The 17,124-nt window shown below is 37.4% G+C and overlaps 1 protein-coding gene across 1 annotated transcript in view; it reads right to left on the bottom strand.

Moving 5' to 3' along the window:
• ccm2l (CCM2 like scaffold protein) overlaps positions 1–17,124 on the bottom strand; it is a 65,630-nt gene that overhangs the window by 26,010 nt on the left and 22,496 nt on the right. Inside the window, exons 3-6 of the mRNA XM_073061863.1 lie at positions 10,707–10,790; positions 7,185–7,368; positions 5,540–5,676; positions 5,303–5,438 (exon numbers count right to left, since the gene is read on the bottom strand). Coding sequence (XP_072917964.1) covers positions 5,303–5,438; positions 5,540–5,676; positions 7,185–7,368; positions 10,707–10,790 — 541 coding nt within the window. The remainder of the gene's footprint in view (positions 1–5,302; positions 5,439–5,539; positions 5,677–7,184; positions 7,369–10,706; positions 10,791–17,124) is intronic.

Below are 17,124 nucleotides of genomic sequence, written 5' to 3'. Positions count from 1 at the left end.
TGATATGTAAGCCTTTAACTTTGTGTTTAATGCTTGTAATTGAATTGTTACTGTGGATAGATGCACATAATGTTGATTTGCATGCTATTTTTAAGGAAGCAATGTAGTACATGTGATTGTGAATGTACTTTTGTAATGTGAGGTATGAATTTTGATAAGCTTTGCTGCATCAGACTTTGCTGTAGGATGAGTATAAATTCTTTCAATAATAAAGTATCTTTTTGGTACCTCTATCCAATGCAAAAGGCTTTTGGCATTTAATCTGTAAGGTTTCCACAGAGGTCCTGTACGATTTCTGAATGATGCAAAATCCAATAACATTGGACAAGGCACTGACAGAAGTCATTGAGAGGTACTTACTGAAGACAGTTCAATGCTAATTAAGATGCAACTATGCTTGAAGAGGCAAATTATCAGGATGGGTTACAGCAGATTTTTGCCAAAAGTAGTTTAGACAATGAATTCAAATATAACATGATAAGCAGAGGAAATGTTTTAAAAGTGCATTGAATGAAGCTGTGTAGCATTGGCATAAATCATTAGGAGATTCTTACAGCTGACTGAACTATGAGTGAGTATTAAATCACAGAGGGGACAACTTTGAAATGTAGCATATTCTACATAACATTATAACAATAACTGACAGTGAGAATTTGTTTGCACACAGCATAGGAAGGTATAGACCAGCCAGAAAACATACAGTACTGTGCAAATCTTTTAGGCACATATATATAGCTAGGGTGCCTAATATTTTGCACAACACTGTATTTGTCAACATGGAATGGAGAGTGAGTTTGTAAATGTGACAGGAGCAAAATATGTTGGCAATGGTGAGAGTGGAGTGCTGCAGGACGGGTATGGGACTGGTGGCAGAGAAGGAGTGCCAGGATGGGGTGTGGCACAGGTTCAGACAAACCCAGCTCTGAGATACCAGGCAAGTTCATTTGATTCCAAACAATTGGCTAATTGATCATTATAGAATGTGTCTCTGGTGCTTCCCATTCCTTCCCCTTTCCATTCCACTTTCCCAAACATGATTCCCCTCACCCTGCCCCTTCCCACTCTCAGTCCACAATAGAGACCCATATCAGGATTAGGTCACTCACATCTGTCATGAAATTTGTTTTTTTTTGCAGTAATACAGTGCAATACATAAAATTATTACAGTACAGTGCAAATGTCTTAGGCACACTATATGTGTGCGAGACTTTTGCACAGCACTGTACCTTCAAATGAATTCATAGAAAACTAACTCAACAAACCATCTTCACGCTTTGAAAAACTACTGACAGTCATTTGGGCACAAGTCAGATACTGCAGATTGCAGGTAATGGGAACACCAGCTATCGGGGTATGAATTCACAATCAGAATCAGGTTTAGTATCACCAGCATATGTCGTGAAATTTGTTAACTTAGCAGCAGCAGTACAATGCAATACATGATAGTATAGAAAAAATAAAATCAATTACAGTAAGTATATATATGTATATTAAATAGTCAAATTAAAAATATGTAAAAACAGAAATAATTTTTAAAAAGTGAGGTGGTGTTCATGGGTTGAGTGTCCATTTAGGAATCGGATGACAGAGGGGAAGAAGCTGTTCCTGAATCACTGTATGTGTGCCTTCAGGATTCTGTAGCTACTTCCTGATGGTAACAATGAGAAGAGGGCATGTCCTGAGGGATGGGGCCCTTAATGATGAATGCTGCCTTTCTGAGGATACCTTGGACACTATGGAGGCTAGTATCCAAGATGAAACTGACTTGATTTACAACTTCCTGTAGCTTCTTTTGATTCTGTGCAGTAGCACCCGCCCCCATACTAGACAATGATGCAACCTGTCAGAATGCCCTACACTGTAAATCTGTAGAAGGTTTTGAGTGTTTTAGGTGGCAAAGCAAATCTCCTCAAACTCTTAATGAAATATAGCTACTGTCTTGCCTTCTTTATAGCTGCATTGATATGTTGGGACCAGGCTAGATCCTCAGAGATCTTGACACTGAGGAACTTGAAATTGCTCACTCTCTCCACTCCTGATCCCTCCATGAGGATTGGTTCATGTTCCCTCATCCTACCCTTCCTGAAGTCCACAATCTGTTCTTTGGTCTTACTGACATTGAATGCAAGATTTTGCTGCAATGCCACTCAACTAGCTGGTATATCTTGCTCCTGTATGTCCTCTCATCTCCATTTGAGATTCTGCCAACAATGGGTAAGTCATCAGGAAATTTATAGATGCCATTTGAACTATACCATATAGTCATGGGTATAGAGAGAGTAGAGCAGTGGGCTAAACACACATCCCTGAGGTGCACCAGTGTTGATCGTCAGCGAGGAGGAGATATCATTACTAATCCGTACAGATTGTGCCCTTCCGGTTAGGAAGTAGAAGATCCAGTTGCAGAGTGAGTTACAGAGGCACAGTCTCTGTAGCTTTTTGATCAGGACTGTGAGAATGATGGTGTTAAGTGCTGAGCTACAGTCAAAGAACAGCATCCTGCCAGAGGTGTTTGTGTTGTCTAGGTGATCTAAGGCCATGTGAAGAGCCAGTGAGATTGCATCTGCCGTTGACCCTATTGTGGCGATAGGCAAATTGCAGTGGGTCCAGGTCCTTGTTGAGGCAGGAGCTCATTGTAGCCATGACCAAACTCTCAAAGATTTCATCACCATAGATGCAAGTCACAATAATCATCGAGTCATATAGCTTGAAAAGGCCTTTGGTCCAGCCCAACCATGCTAACTGTGTGAACTAGTGAGATAGTCCCACATATCTGCCTTTGGCCTTTGGCCGACTAAAGCTGTCCTATCCATCTACTTACCCAGATGGCATTCAAATGTTGCTAATATTCCTACTTCAACCATTATTTCTAGAAGACCATTACAAACCAGCTGCCAGAAATAGGTTGGCATGGTAGCATAGTAGATAGCTCAATGCTTTACAGTACAGATGACCCAGCTTCAATTCGCACCACTGGGAATTGTTTATCCATTCTTCCTATGACTGCGTAGGTTTCTTCCAGGTGCTCCAGTTTCTTCCCACTGTCCAAAGATGTACCAGTTGGTAGATAATTGGTCATTGTAAATTATCCTGTGATTAGGCTAGGACTAAAAATCAGGGGATTGCTGGGTGGCTTGGCTTGAAGGGCTGGAGGGCCTATTCCACACTGTATCCCAGTAAGCAAAAAAAAAAAGCACACATGAGGAAGTCTGCAGATGCTGGAAATTCAAGTAACACACACAAACTGCTGGTGGAACGCAGCAGGTCAGGCAGTATCTATAGGGAGAAGAGCTGTCGACGATTCAGGCTTTGTGTGAACAAGTTGGCCCTCATTTTCCCTTTCAAGATACACCAATGCCCTCATGTTTAGTACCTCCTCTCTGAGTACACCCTGTCCATGCTTGTCATGACCTTATGTACCTCTATCAGATCATCCCTCCATCTCCTACATAAAGTTGGAAACCATGCACCCTCTCTTTGTAACCCAGGCTCTCAAGTCTAGGTAACACTGAAGACAAGTTGCCTATTCCCATTTGCTTACAATCACAGACCAATTTTACTTTTATATAACATCTTTCAGGAATTCCAGTGCTTTATAGTCAGTTACATGAAATTTATAACTGAAAACATCTTTTAACCTAACCACTAGGGATACTGCTTGCTGAAAGAAAGAAAATGATGTTTAGTACCATTACTTTGACTATTTATTGTCAGAATCAAGAATATTAAGTTTAAGATTGGGTGTAAAGTAGTCAAGAGTCAGGCTATCATGTTTGGGATTGGGTGTAAATTGGTCAAAGGTCATGGTCAGAGATAGAGTTAAGGTTCAAGTTTGAAACCAGCAGAATAATTACATTCATGAAGTTTACATTTTCTCTTCTCCTTTCTTTGCTTGAGCTATGATGTATTTTTTTCCACACTGTTTCCATTGGTTTTTGTCCAGTTACAATTACCATAAGGTTATGCAGGAGTTCAGTTTAGATTTAGCACATGAGCCAGGTCCCTGACAGATGTTTATCTGAAAGTTCGTGCTGTAGGCCATTTTCAGATGAATATTAAGGTTTATGTGTTATTTTAGAGAATTATGTATTAAAGTTTGTTTTGGGGTTAAGAATTGTTTTTGCATTGGAGATTCATTTTAAGATTGAATATTGAAGATATTTTCTGTTATTTAGGGTAGGTAGTTCAGCGATGGGCATTGTTTAATTAATGGGGAGCTTTAGGATTGCAGGCTTTCTTAGTGTTGGTAGTTTTATTAACATTTGGGATTGTTTTAGGTTTGCAGGATACTTCAGCATTAGGGATTGTTTTAAGGTTGGAGATGCCATGGTATTCTGTTTCAATGGCAATAGAAATATAGGCACGTGTTCTGGTGATTCTGTTGCTGATGTAATTTTGTTTCTCTCTGTAGATGCTCCCTTGGGTGTTTGCGTGCATAAGCATGCACTAGAGTTGTGATCAATAATGTAGAAGTTGCACTTAAGACCATGTGGTTAGGCTAGGATTTCTGGAGGTACTCAATCGGAAATAAGCAACCCACAAGTTATAGATCTAATCATGTATTTTCCATTTTTATGAATACACTAGAAATTGTCATTACTGGTTTTCCTCTGATGGTAGTATTGCAAGTGCTATGATTGTTGTCAGATGTGCAGTCAACAGGACTGAGCAAACTTGATACAAGCCCTTAATAGCAATTTAACTTGTAGCAGGGCATGGTGACACCCCACCTGGAAAATTGTGTACAGGTCTGGTCTCTGTATCTAAGAAAATATTTACTTGCAGTGGAGTTGAGATTTACCAGACTGATTCCTGAGACGGAGAGTTTTTCCTGTGAGGTGGATTTAATTGGATTGAGTTTATACTTTCTTGCATTTGAAAGAATAAGAGTTGTCATCATTGAAACATACTAACTTCTTAACAAGCTAGAGGGCGGGATGATGTTTATATGGTCTAGTATGTCAAGAATTAGGAGTCACGGTCTCAAATAAGGATGTTAGTTAGCCTTGATTTAGGACCTAGATGAGAAGTATATTCTTCGGCAACAGGTGGTGAATATTTTCAAGAGACTGTACTAGCACAGTCATGGAGAATAATCAAGATAGAGATTGAAAGCTTTTTAGAAATTAATCGAATAAAACAAAAGGGAATAAGGGAAGGAGGTGGGTGCTGAGGAAAAATATCAGCATTAAAGTAACAATAGAGATTTTAATCAAATAGCAATTCAGATGTAAAGGACTGATAGGCCTATTTGAGCCTCTATTTTTTAAGAATGTTTTTGCACTTTCAACCTGAAACATACTTCTCTCCATTAACCACCGTCTATCTGGTGTCGAGGTATAATTGTTTCCAGCACGATTGACACAGTCTATTGTCTGATCTCCATAAATGATACGAAACACTTGACAGATTAGAGCACAATATTCTTCAGCTGAATCCTGAATTTAAAAAAACACAAATAGAGATGATTAATCTCAGAGTGCATCGGCAGAAAGTGCTGATAAAACTCATCATTACTGGTGTGACAAGAAGTGCTCACTCTGCTGTCCACTGCAAGTATCACAAGGTTGCAGTACGTTTCCGAACTGGGCACAGCTTCCTGTGTATCAAGCAGAGCTCCAGTTGTTTGTCTCCGCTCCAGACTGCCACTAGCAGCAACAGCAGCCACCCCAAGACCTAGCAGGAGATACATAATTATAACATTCATGTAACCAAGTCTAAATTACGGACTTTTCCATAATATGAAAATATTAAAGGGTTGACAAAACTCAAGAGCAATTTCAAAAGAAAACCTGGTGGATCAAATTGAAGAACACTTGAGAAGCAATTTGTTGTTTTTAATATTCATTGGAAAAGATAAAAGCTCAGTTGTGTGTATTGCTCAACAGTTCCACAACAATGTATTGAGATAGTGTCACCAAATATTATAGGAAAGCTCAAGTAATTTATTAATGTCATTTTAACCTTGAGAATGGTTACATCCATGGAACATCTTGCAGTCATTTGTTTTATCTAATGCAGCTGCAGGGGACGTTTAAAGCTTCTTCCAGCAAGTTAATTTTACACTCAGATACCAAGTACCAGAGAGCAGAGCAAATGATTAAATAATGTGAGTTGAATTGGACAGATGGTATCATGAGTGATTTGAGCTGAAATGTTGTTGGATTATAAGTTTCATATTACATGTGGTTCAGTTTGCTTCATAAACATTAGTACAAAAAACTTATTAATCTAAATTAAACACCCAAATTAACTGAAGGCATGACTACATGGTTCAGACCATATTAATTAACATTATATTTAAATTTACGTAACACTATTTAACTTTATGAATAAGGAAGAAACTAAATTGAATGTTAATATAGAGATCTAGCAGATAAATATTTTTGCTTGTTAACAATTCCTTTTTGTCCTGTCACTAGGCTTTGGAGGTATAGAGGTTTGGATGTTACAAATATTTACTAGATGCAAGATTTTCAAAGCAAATTAGAAATCAAAGGGACCACTGTTTATGAAGATCAAGCACACTGCAGAAGCTGGAATTCTGAAATAAAAACAGAAAATGCTGGAAGCACTTAGCACATCAGTGGAAAGGTAAAGAGAGTTAACATTTCAAATCAGAAGAATTTCTTGTGGTGTGGAATATTCTTCATTTTGGGGATCCAATACTATGACCATATGGATAGTGGTTTGAGAAAACCCCGCCAAAATGCTGAGTAAATTTTGGCTCCACTGCTGGCCCTCAGCTGCATCTTCAGAGAAGACCAATCTAATTGCCTCAGAATGGCATATTATTCATAGATTATCATCCTGTTGGTACCTACTGGCAAATTTGTATTTTGATACTTGAGTTACAATTGCCAAAATTCTTTGAGTCATAGGATCATTAAGATGGAGGCTATTCTTCCCATCAGCAATGAGTTCCAGTTAATTTCACATGGAAAATAATCCTTTCCTTAGGACTTAAAAGTTGCTGACTAAACTATGATAATACCAGTCTCTTGTGAGGAGAAAGATTCTGACCATGGAATTAATCACTTCAGGCATGCATAATTTCTGAACTTCAGTAGGCGTACCTGACTCCGATACTTGAAAGTTTTCTAGGATTATCTCAGTTTTGTTATTGTGTAAAGTTAAATGAGTTAGAATTCTCACACTGAATATATTTAAATGAATAAACATACCTGTTTTGAGAATGAGTAGATGCAATGCATCATCCCTGACATAAGATACAGCAGCAATCTCATGAGTTGGGATTCTCAGGATCAGCTCTTCATTATCCCTCCAGGTCAAGAGCAGACAGCGTGCAGACAAACTCAGAATGGTGTCCTGTTCTGAGGTTGTTTGCAAAGGCAGTTGTTTTTGTTGCTGTAAAAAGGATTCTGAATATTTCAATTATTCTTCATAATTTTTATCCTCTTGCTGTATACACTTTTTCATAAACCCTCTTTACACCTAAAGACAAAATACTTTGAGCTGATGAATAAACTGTTTTGTAAAACAGAACTGATGGAAATTCATTTGAAATAAATATGAGCAATTTCTGTACATTGCAGGTTGACCAATGATTTTCGGGCTCCCTTGGTTCCTGAGCTTTGCCAGATTAACGTTTCTGCCGGATTAAAAGAAGCCATGCAATAATAATGGCAAAAGTAGAAGCTTAAAAAGGATTATTAATTAAACACAAATTAAATGTAAATTTATTACTTACTGTGCTTACAAAGAATGTTGCTTCTTAGTTATCTTTTTAAACACTTCATCCAGGCAAAGTTGTTTCATGTACTTTTATCTCTCCCTGTGCAATTTTTCTTGCATCAAATAAAAATTCATTAGCTTTCGTTCCATCACGAAGGCATGTTTCCCTATCCCCTTGAAGTTACCTAACAACTCAATTAATATGTCAATAATAAATCTTTCAGTTTCATCTGTTTCATTATCATCTCTGCCATCTTCATCACTTGCAGTGTTTTAAATCAGCATTCAGATCACTGTCTGCAATTTTCGAGTCCGTAAGGTGATGCACAACAGGTAATTCATCGTCAACTATCATCCACTCATGTAGATTTTCTTCATTAAGACTACTTGCTATATCTTTGAATACAGGTCCTGTAACACTTTTTGCATACGTAAGCAAATCATAAACAACTGCTTTCTCCTTTGAATCATGAAGTCCTGTAAAATCATTGTCAAGCTTTTCTTCAGGCACACTATCAAACATCAAGGCAGCCAGCAAATTATGCCAGCCATTCTTTAGCGCTGAAGATTCTACCTTCTCCCATCCTCAAGCAGCGAACCAAAGAAAGTCCTTTGTGTTAACTTCTTTAATAAACGTCTGTACAGAATTGCCAGCATTCACCTCATCTAACAGACATTTTATGAAAAGTAAGCAATACTTGGCCTTTAGAGAATGCAGTATTCCTTGGTCTTGGGGTTGGATAAGCGATGTACAGTTTGGTGGTAAATACACAGTAAAAACATTATTCTTACCCAGGAATTCATGATCTCAAAATGCCATGATCTCAAAATGGCGGTGCAGGCTCGAAGGGCCGAATGGTCTACTTTTGCACCTAGTGTCTATTGTCTATAATTCAGCTTTAGGGTGAGCTGAACAGTTATCCAAAATAAAAAGAACTTTGCAATCTTCAGATAGCACAAAATATTTTTCAAATCATTCTAAGATAATATCAGTGGTAAATATGACATTTTCATTTGCACAGTATGTTACTGGGTAAATTTTAATACCTTTCAAGGCCCTAGGGCATTTAATTTTTCCAATCATCAGTGGTTTACATCTGTGAGTACCTGCTGCATTGGAGCACCTTAAAATGATAGCTCTGTCCTTAGATTGCTTGAACCCCGTGAGATCTTCTTTGTTTTCTGTTGCTAATGTTTTCCTCAGTATGCGTTACCAGTATAATGCAGTTTCATCTCCATTGTACACCTGCTCAGGATTGAAGTTTTCATCAGCTGTGAGCTTTGAAAATCTGTCCATGTACTCAGCAGCTCCTTCATGGTTTGCAAGCTGTTTTTTCCACACACTTTATACATGGAAGTTCCACAGTGCTTCTTAAACCTTTGAAGTCATCCTTCACTGCAGTTGCACCCATGTTCTAATTTAAGTTCTTTATGGAACAACTTAGCTTGGTTCATTATCATATTGCCTGACTAATCAACTCCATCAGTCTGATGCTGGTGAAACTATTCAATCATCACTTGATCATGCTGAGTGCTCTTACCAACTTTCATAGTTTTTCTAATACTCACATTCTTTAGCGAAACACTGCTTGGATAGAATTGCAAATTTTTTCTCTCTTTGGTGCTTTACATCAAACACAGTCGATGAACCAATGTCATATAAGTCACACAGCTCACACACAGAAACATCTTGGTCCAGTTCTTGCAACATTTCAACTTTCTCTTGAAATGTTTACATTTGACACTACCACTGGTACTTGCACTTATCTTAGAAGCCATAGCTAGGGTTAAATTTACATAAAGCAGGCAAAAAATAAGCACAAGGTATTGGGGCTAACAACAACAAGTGCAATGTAAATGATAAGAATAGTGTGCTTTGGTCAAAATGAGTCTCATCACAGGTGGCGCTGGGTGTGATACACACATAGGCCAAACCATCGGTTTCCGGAAACTGATGGACAACCTTACATTACCAACATTCCAGTATTAGCTATTTATTTTTGAATTAATGAAACTAACTGTATTTTTCTTTGGAAAAGTATATATCGAATTATGCATACCTTCAAAAGGACTCTTCTTAGACATCAAAACTAATGTGAACATTAGACGTGTTGAATCTTGAAATTAATCTAAATCCGCTGATAAGATCTGGCTTTCTTCCATTAATTATATTATCAAGATACAAGAACATTATAATTTTTGAATCATTTCTGTTTAAAAGCTTAGTGCTTATTAACATAAAAACATGAACATCTAATTATACAATTTACTTGCCTGGCACCAGTTCTTAATAAATTATGAGTATTCAATAATTTGAACTATAATCTTGGCTGACACTTCAATACAATACCTCATTATCTTGAAATCATAACCTTTTGTGAGATATTGACGTTAATGCCCTGTCTGCTCTCTTTGCTGACAAAAGAAGACTTCAAGGTTCTATTTGAAGCAGAGGACAGGAATTCCACTATTTTACTGCTCGTTATGCCGCTGGTGTTTAGGGCAGCAATGAAAGACCTCTATGTCTGGCGGTGTTCAGTGCTTCCTTCATTGTGTCAGTAGCTTCCTCGGTTTTCACTGCTGTTGGTCACACAAATCTTGGATGGAGACTCAGGAATACCAGCGCACACAGATGTAGAAGAATTCTTCATTGCTGTTTCTGTAACAACTTTGTTTCACCAGTCAGAGTTGTTAGCCCTGAGCTAAACCCCTGAAACTAGAGGACTGGTGGACCACTCTTAGTCTAGTCCCCCAAGAGTTAAAGCATAAAGCCCTGACCCTTGCCAACATAATTCTACAGATCACTGAGGCACACAAGCGTCCAAACCAGAACAAGTTGTGGTCCTCTTGGAGGTCCCACAATTTTAGTAAGTATTAATCTATTAAGCAACATAACAAGTACAATTTACTTGGTCATTTTGCAGTTTATGAGACATTGCTGGGTCTGACGTACAATTGTGCATAATTAATATTTATTTAATTCGTTTTATTCTCTGGTAGTCATCCCTTACCCTTGCTGTGTCCAAAAGCTGCAGTATTTCAGCTCTGCTTGCTGGATTTAAAGAGCATGATACCCAAGTTAAGTGGCCTAAAAACTGAAGAAAAAAAAAATACATCTTTAAGGATGAAGTTAGGTCATAGTGAACAGATTACTGAGTTTCATAAGTAGCTAATCAAAAGCTCTTAGTTTAGAGAACCGACTGGCATTATGATTGAATAATAAATTAAATCTTTTCCCATAGCAACATCAGTTCAAGGGTGATCAAATTAATGAAGTGAAACCAGCCTCTGCCTACAACAGAGCTTTTTTATACAACTAAGTGGAATTATAAAGGACAGTCCCAATTAAGATTGACGTTTGATGGTAAAGGGTTGAGTATACAAACCAAGCTTACACTTCACGTAATAGTTTAACACAGGGATGCAGGGGAGGGCCGTGGAAGGTTTACATACAAGGCTGATCATACAGGCGATTATAACATCTTTGGATTGTACTTGCATCACACTTGTAAGTTAATTAGAATTGCTGTTGTGCATTTGACCAGGTAAATTGTCAACAGTATCAATGTCTTTATCATATTTAAAGGTGAATATTCTTAATAGTGAGGGAAGGAAAATTAAATATGGAACAAGCAACTAAAGAATTCTGTAGGTAACACAAGTAGATATTTAAAATTAATGGGTAGTTATCTTAGCTAAAGTATCAGTTGAATGGACAATACACATACATTTTATTGATCTGTGATTAATGTACCATGAAATATGTTCTAGTTTAGTGTCCATAACTCTATATTCTCTTCACTAACTGGAGCCAAGTGTTTAAAAAAAATAATGTATACTTCGTGTCCTCGAGTTAGTACAGTCCATGTAATGGAAATGTGCCCTTATAGAATTCACAAATTACGACTCAAAATGTTTAAGAGATGGAATAAACATTTGTTCTTATGGAATTTATGTGAGCAAAAAATAGCTAAATAACCCTAAACTGTGAAAGAAGTAACACATTTTGTCAATTTTTGTTGAGGGTTTGTGACAGTTTTATCCACAGTGCGCAGGTGTATTGTGGGTTTGACAAATTCTGTTGAACTTACATTCAAGAGGACATTACAAATGCTATATACTGTGTCAATTAACAAATTCTTGAACCTGGAATACTTGTCAAAAACTAACAAAGCATGAATTCTATTTTCATATTCTCTATGATACATGTTTAATGGAATTAGCCACGGATAAGAAAATAAATCCATAGTTCTTGATATGATTGCTTCCAGATGAGTATCTCAACAAAGTTCTATGTGGCATGTTGTTTGGAACAATAATAGCCATTGTTTAGTGTGGATGATTTTTGAAAACAAAATGCCATTTCAGATACTACATCCCCATAGGTAGGTTTAATTGTCCTGGGTGCATTATTGCTGAGGACATTAATCTTGAGCACCCAGAAATATGTGAACAGGCAGATACTAAATTCTAGTAGTGTGTGGTATGGTGGCACAGCTGTTGGTGTTGCTGCCTTGATTCAGTCTGGAATACATTATTAACCTCTCGAGTTTGTGAGTTTCCTCTGGGTCTCACATTCCAATTAAATCACGTTAGGTTAATTGTTGATGGTGATTTATCTCTAAGAATAGGCTAACGGCAAAAAGAATCAAAGTGAGGTGGTAGAGGCAAGGCAATTAGAAATTGCAGAATGGTGCAAATATTATTGCTCTTCTGGAAGGAGGCAGAGACGTGACGGGCTGCACCATCTCCTTCTGTGTCATTATAAGGTACAGCATATGAATCATTCTGCATGCAAGACTGATTAGATGCCACTGTTATTTGGGAACTCAATGTTCTGACTCATGTACTCATGATAATTACGGTACAATGAATTGAACAAATGACCTCAACAATTCACTTTACATGCAAAAAAACTCTCACATCTTGTATTAAAGAATTACTTTAACTATACTAAATGATGGCTATCACAGGCATTTCTCAACTGTGGATGTGATTTACAAAACTTAACAGACAAATACCCCATTAACCACTGAAGTAGTAAAATGCTTTTGAAGTATTACAAGGTATCACAAACCCAGTAACAGGAATTTCTCAATTAAATTCTTCTTAATGCTTCACATCTACTTTCTTTTGTGCATATTCTGGTTCATATCACAACTCTTGCTTTTGTTCCCCATTGGTTCTAGGCCTTACATTTTTCTTAGTCAATCTTTCGAAACTTAGTCATCATCACCACAGACATTCCCTCTCTAGATGCTTTCCTGTGCACAAGTTCAGCTATCATGGCTTTCAGCCTCTGTTATTTATCAATATCTCCATACCCAATGTAACATGCTTGGTATCTTCAAACTAGTTCCATGCAGCAAAACATTTCCCCCTCATCATCCAGCTTACTCAGGTTAAACAGCTCCAGAGACAGCAGTGGGCTGGAGGTACTATCCACTTTTTGTTATTCCTGCACTTATTTAGTCTTTTCTACCACAGCAACACTGATGCATAATCTGAGATTTATGTGGCTTTTCACCACTGTGATGGTATTGGGTTAGCTGACCTAGAAGTTCTAAACACAAAGAAAGATTTTAAGCCTTATCTGATATAAATAACTATGGGTACCCAAACTGTTGGGAGGTTACATTGTAACTATCCAATCTTCAAAAGCTAGTTCACTTCCCTGTTTATCCTGTACAGTGAGTTTAGCTGCCAATTCCCATTATTTGAGTGGTGCCCCCCCACAAGGAAGAGATACTTCCAGCTAACAAAATAGTTTAAAACACAATTTATTTTCAGTGATACACGGTTGAATCCAAACAACATTATTAAAACTTTTAAAATTTAGAGGATTTCTATCTTATAAAAGATTTCCAAATTACAAATGATTTCTAAAATACAAAGGATTTCAAAAGCACAGGTACATTTCCTATAAGCTAAAAAGACATACCCATGAATTCCTCACAGAAATTGAAGGCAGAGGAATGAATTTTAGTTCACCCCGTGTTTCTGTAATTTTTCTTGAAGTTCCTGGACCATTCCTAAAAAGCTTGGAATGCTCTCTACATTTATTCTGTTTCTCTGTCACTAGGGTGACTTTACACACACATCTTATTTTTTCAGATATCTTTTAACAAAAATGGTCTAAAAGCTTCTGGAGACGGAGATCCCAGCTTCCCAGAATTAATGCTGTGAAGTTGACTCTCGAGTATACAAACCTTCCAACGATTAATAGATCAGCTATTTGATATACTAAGTGATAATACCAATCTAGTCTGCAAGCTTTCTTGAACTAAATAATTTAGCCAGCTTTCTCTAATTTGATACAAGTCAAAATGAATAACTTGCTGTCTTACAATGCATCTCTTGAGCATTAAGCTCACATGCAGTGGGTCAGCAAATTTGTTCCATAGACAGTGTTTGCAAAACTGTTGTTTTAACTTCGGCTGATTACAGCTTGCCTTTTACATTAACAACTGAAGACTGGCTTCCATTCACGTCAGGAAATCAAACAGAAAATACTAATTGGAAGTTTAAAGTACTCAAAAACAACACCTTGATCTTTACAAGTGTCAGCTGCAGTGTGTATAGAAAGCTGAGCTTGGCAAAAAAGAAGACCAGGGTAGTGAATATCCCTTACACCCTCTGTCTTGCTTCGTGAAGCTTCTTCATATGGATATCAGTCTTGATATCAGACACCTGCCAAGACTCCTCTTGGAAGCAAACTGTCATACCATCAACTGTTCCAGTGCTAGAAGAGGTCTTCTTGATCTAATGCTCAAAGAATTCATTCAGTACCTCCCAGTGTAAGGGTTTCTGTGTGATTTTCTCTTTAGAGTATTCGGTTCCTTAATCTCAGCTGCACACATTTCTCAAATCTCAAAGGATTGTTACCTATAATGGTAACAATCATAGGACAGTAAGTAGTCATAACAGTACTAGAACAATGAAATTCCATCATACCATTAACCAGAATCTGAAAATAAGAATGCTAATGCATTGCGGTTTGACTGAATGGAGTTAAATTTAATGTGACATAGAATCATGAATTTATACCTAACTTTGCTTTCTTTTTAAGCCCATTCTGTCAAAATCTTTATTCCCTGTCAATTTAATTAACATTTACTATAATGTAAAAGTAATTGTAAACAATTAGAAAGCAATGTTAGCAATTGGGAAATGAGTTAAGTGGTGATTCCATGCAATATATTTCCCCACATAAATATAAATAATTATATATCAATCCCACTGTTATTTATGCATGTTAGGTAGAGCAGGTTTAATTTTGTACATTGTGAAACCTTTCAATTTCTCATGTGACTGATTCTAATGAAGCAAAATTAAGTACTATAGTGCAGGACCTGCTGATGATAAATATTCAGCAGTTGTTGATTTAAAAAAAACTGTTCTTGAAATTGTGGGTTTATTTTACATATGCTTTGGACCACAGTGATTGCTGGACTCAGAAACCAATGTGCAGTTGCAACCATTACACGACTCAAAGTGTATGTGTGTAAATGGAGTTGATGGACAAGAGTATATGTTCAGTATAATCATATATATACATAAACTAAATGTGCAGTGTCTATTCTCTTATGTATACATCAGCAGGCACATGCACATGGGAAGTTCTTGTGAATGACTCAGAGGCTTAGTCATTTTAATTACATGTCAGAGGAATGGCCTAAAGAGCATGGTGTTTATGGAAAATGTATTAAAGAAAAGTTGAGGAAAACATTAAGGCAGTGTTGTTAAATTAGTATCTTAGGATTACTGCTATTTTCATTAATAAATAATGTTTTGCCACAGTGGATTCTCCAGCACTTTTATCAGTGTTGAGTTTACCTTTGGGCTAAATAAAGAAAAGGTTCGCTACTTTTATTATTGAAGACCCATCCATTAAAATGTATGTAGGTAACTATATTCAAAATAAAAACTTAGAACTGGAGAGTTGCATTTTAGAAAATACAGAGATCAATAAATAAAATCTTTCATATAGCTGCCTTAACCCTGGTTAAAATATTCAGACTGATGATTTGGTAGTTTTATGACACTTGACTAATTTGGGGGGAAAGCTTATTGACTGGGGATGGAAACAAACAGTAAAAATATCATCCATTGATTACCACACTGACTTTCACAACTCATATAAAAATCTCTGGCCTCAATGCAAGAGAATAGCTGAAACAAAAGAAAATGCTGATTGCAAAGGACATAAACTTCCTGCTTAAATAAACTGGATTCAGTTATCAGTTCACAAGATGATGCAGCTGACAATCTTCCTGGAATTACCAGATGCTTTAACCTTCAATTTACTGATTTGCCCTTCTATTCCCTTTTGGAATGTCTTTGATAATGAAAACAGAGCCTATAAAGAGAGGATATCTGTTATTGTTCCTATTGGTTTAACAATGGCTGAGATTTTACACGGAGAGGACCATTCAGCACATTCTAGTTCACAGCAGTGCATATTATCAGTTCTATTTCCCTCTCATCCTGCATTCTCTCTCATATGCCCATCAAATCTACTATGAATCTTTTGTCACATACCTAAACTAAAGAGGAAGTGACAACAGCTAGAGTACAGTTGGTACATCTTTGGGGTATGGAAGTAAATAAGACCTCCTGGCAGAAAGTAGCAGTAATGGCAACACTTATCCACACAGTCAACACTCAAGGTCAAGGCACTCAATGCTAACAGCTGCATCAATGCATAAGATAAGCCATAAGATACAAGAACAGAATTAGGCCATTTGGCCCATCAAGTCATGCTCTGCCATTTCATCATGGCTGATCTATCTTCCCTCTCAGCCCCAGTCTCCTGCCTTCTCCCTGTATCCATTCATGCCCTGACCAATCAAGAATCAATTAACCCGTCTTAAAGACATGTAAAGACTTGGCCTCCACAGCCAACTGTGGCACAGAATTCAACAGATTCTCTACTCTCTGTCTAAAGAAATTCCTCCTCATCTCCATCCTAAAAGGATGCTCCTCTATTCTGAGGCTGTGTCCTCTGATCCCTGGCTCTCCCACCATAGGAAATATCCTCTCTACATCCACTCTTTCGAGGCCGTTTAACATTTTATAGGTTTCAATCAGGCCACCTCTCATTCTTCTGATTTCTAGTTAGTACAGGCCTAAAGCCATCTATTGCTCTTCATATGACAAGCTGTTTAATCCTTGAAATGATTTTGTGAACTTCCTTTGAACTCTCTCCTGTATCAGCACATCCTAAAATAAGGGGCTCAAAACCGCTCAGTGTACTCTGTGTGGCCTCAGCCAAGCTTATCATTACATACTGCTTTTATATTCCAGTCCTCTTGAAATGAATGCTAAAATCGCATTTGCCTTCCTCACCATCGACTCAACCCGCTATTTAAGACCATAAGACAGGAGCAGAATTAGGCCATTTGGCCCATCAAGTCTGCTCTGCCATCC

This window comes from Hemitrygon akajei, chromosome 11 (assembly GCF_048418815.1).
Source record: "Hemitrygon akajei chromosome 11, sHemAka1.3, whole genome shotgun sequence".
Classification (NCBI taxonomy): domain Eukaryota; kingdom Metazoa; phylum Chordata; class Chondrichthyes; order Myliobatiformes; family Dasyatidae; genus Hemitrygon; species Hemitrygon akajei.
Note: the sequence above shows the minus strand (reverse complement) of the source record. Positions and strands in the feature narration are given on the sequence as shown.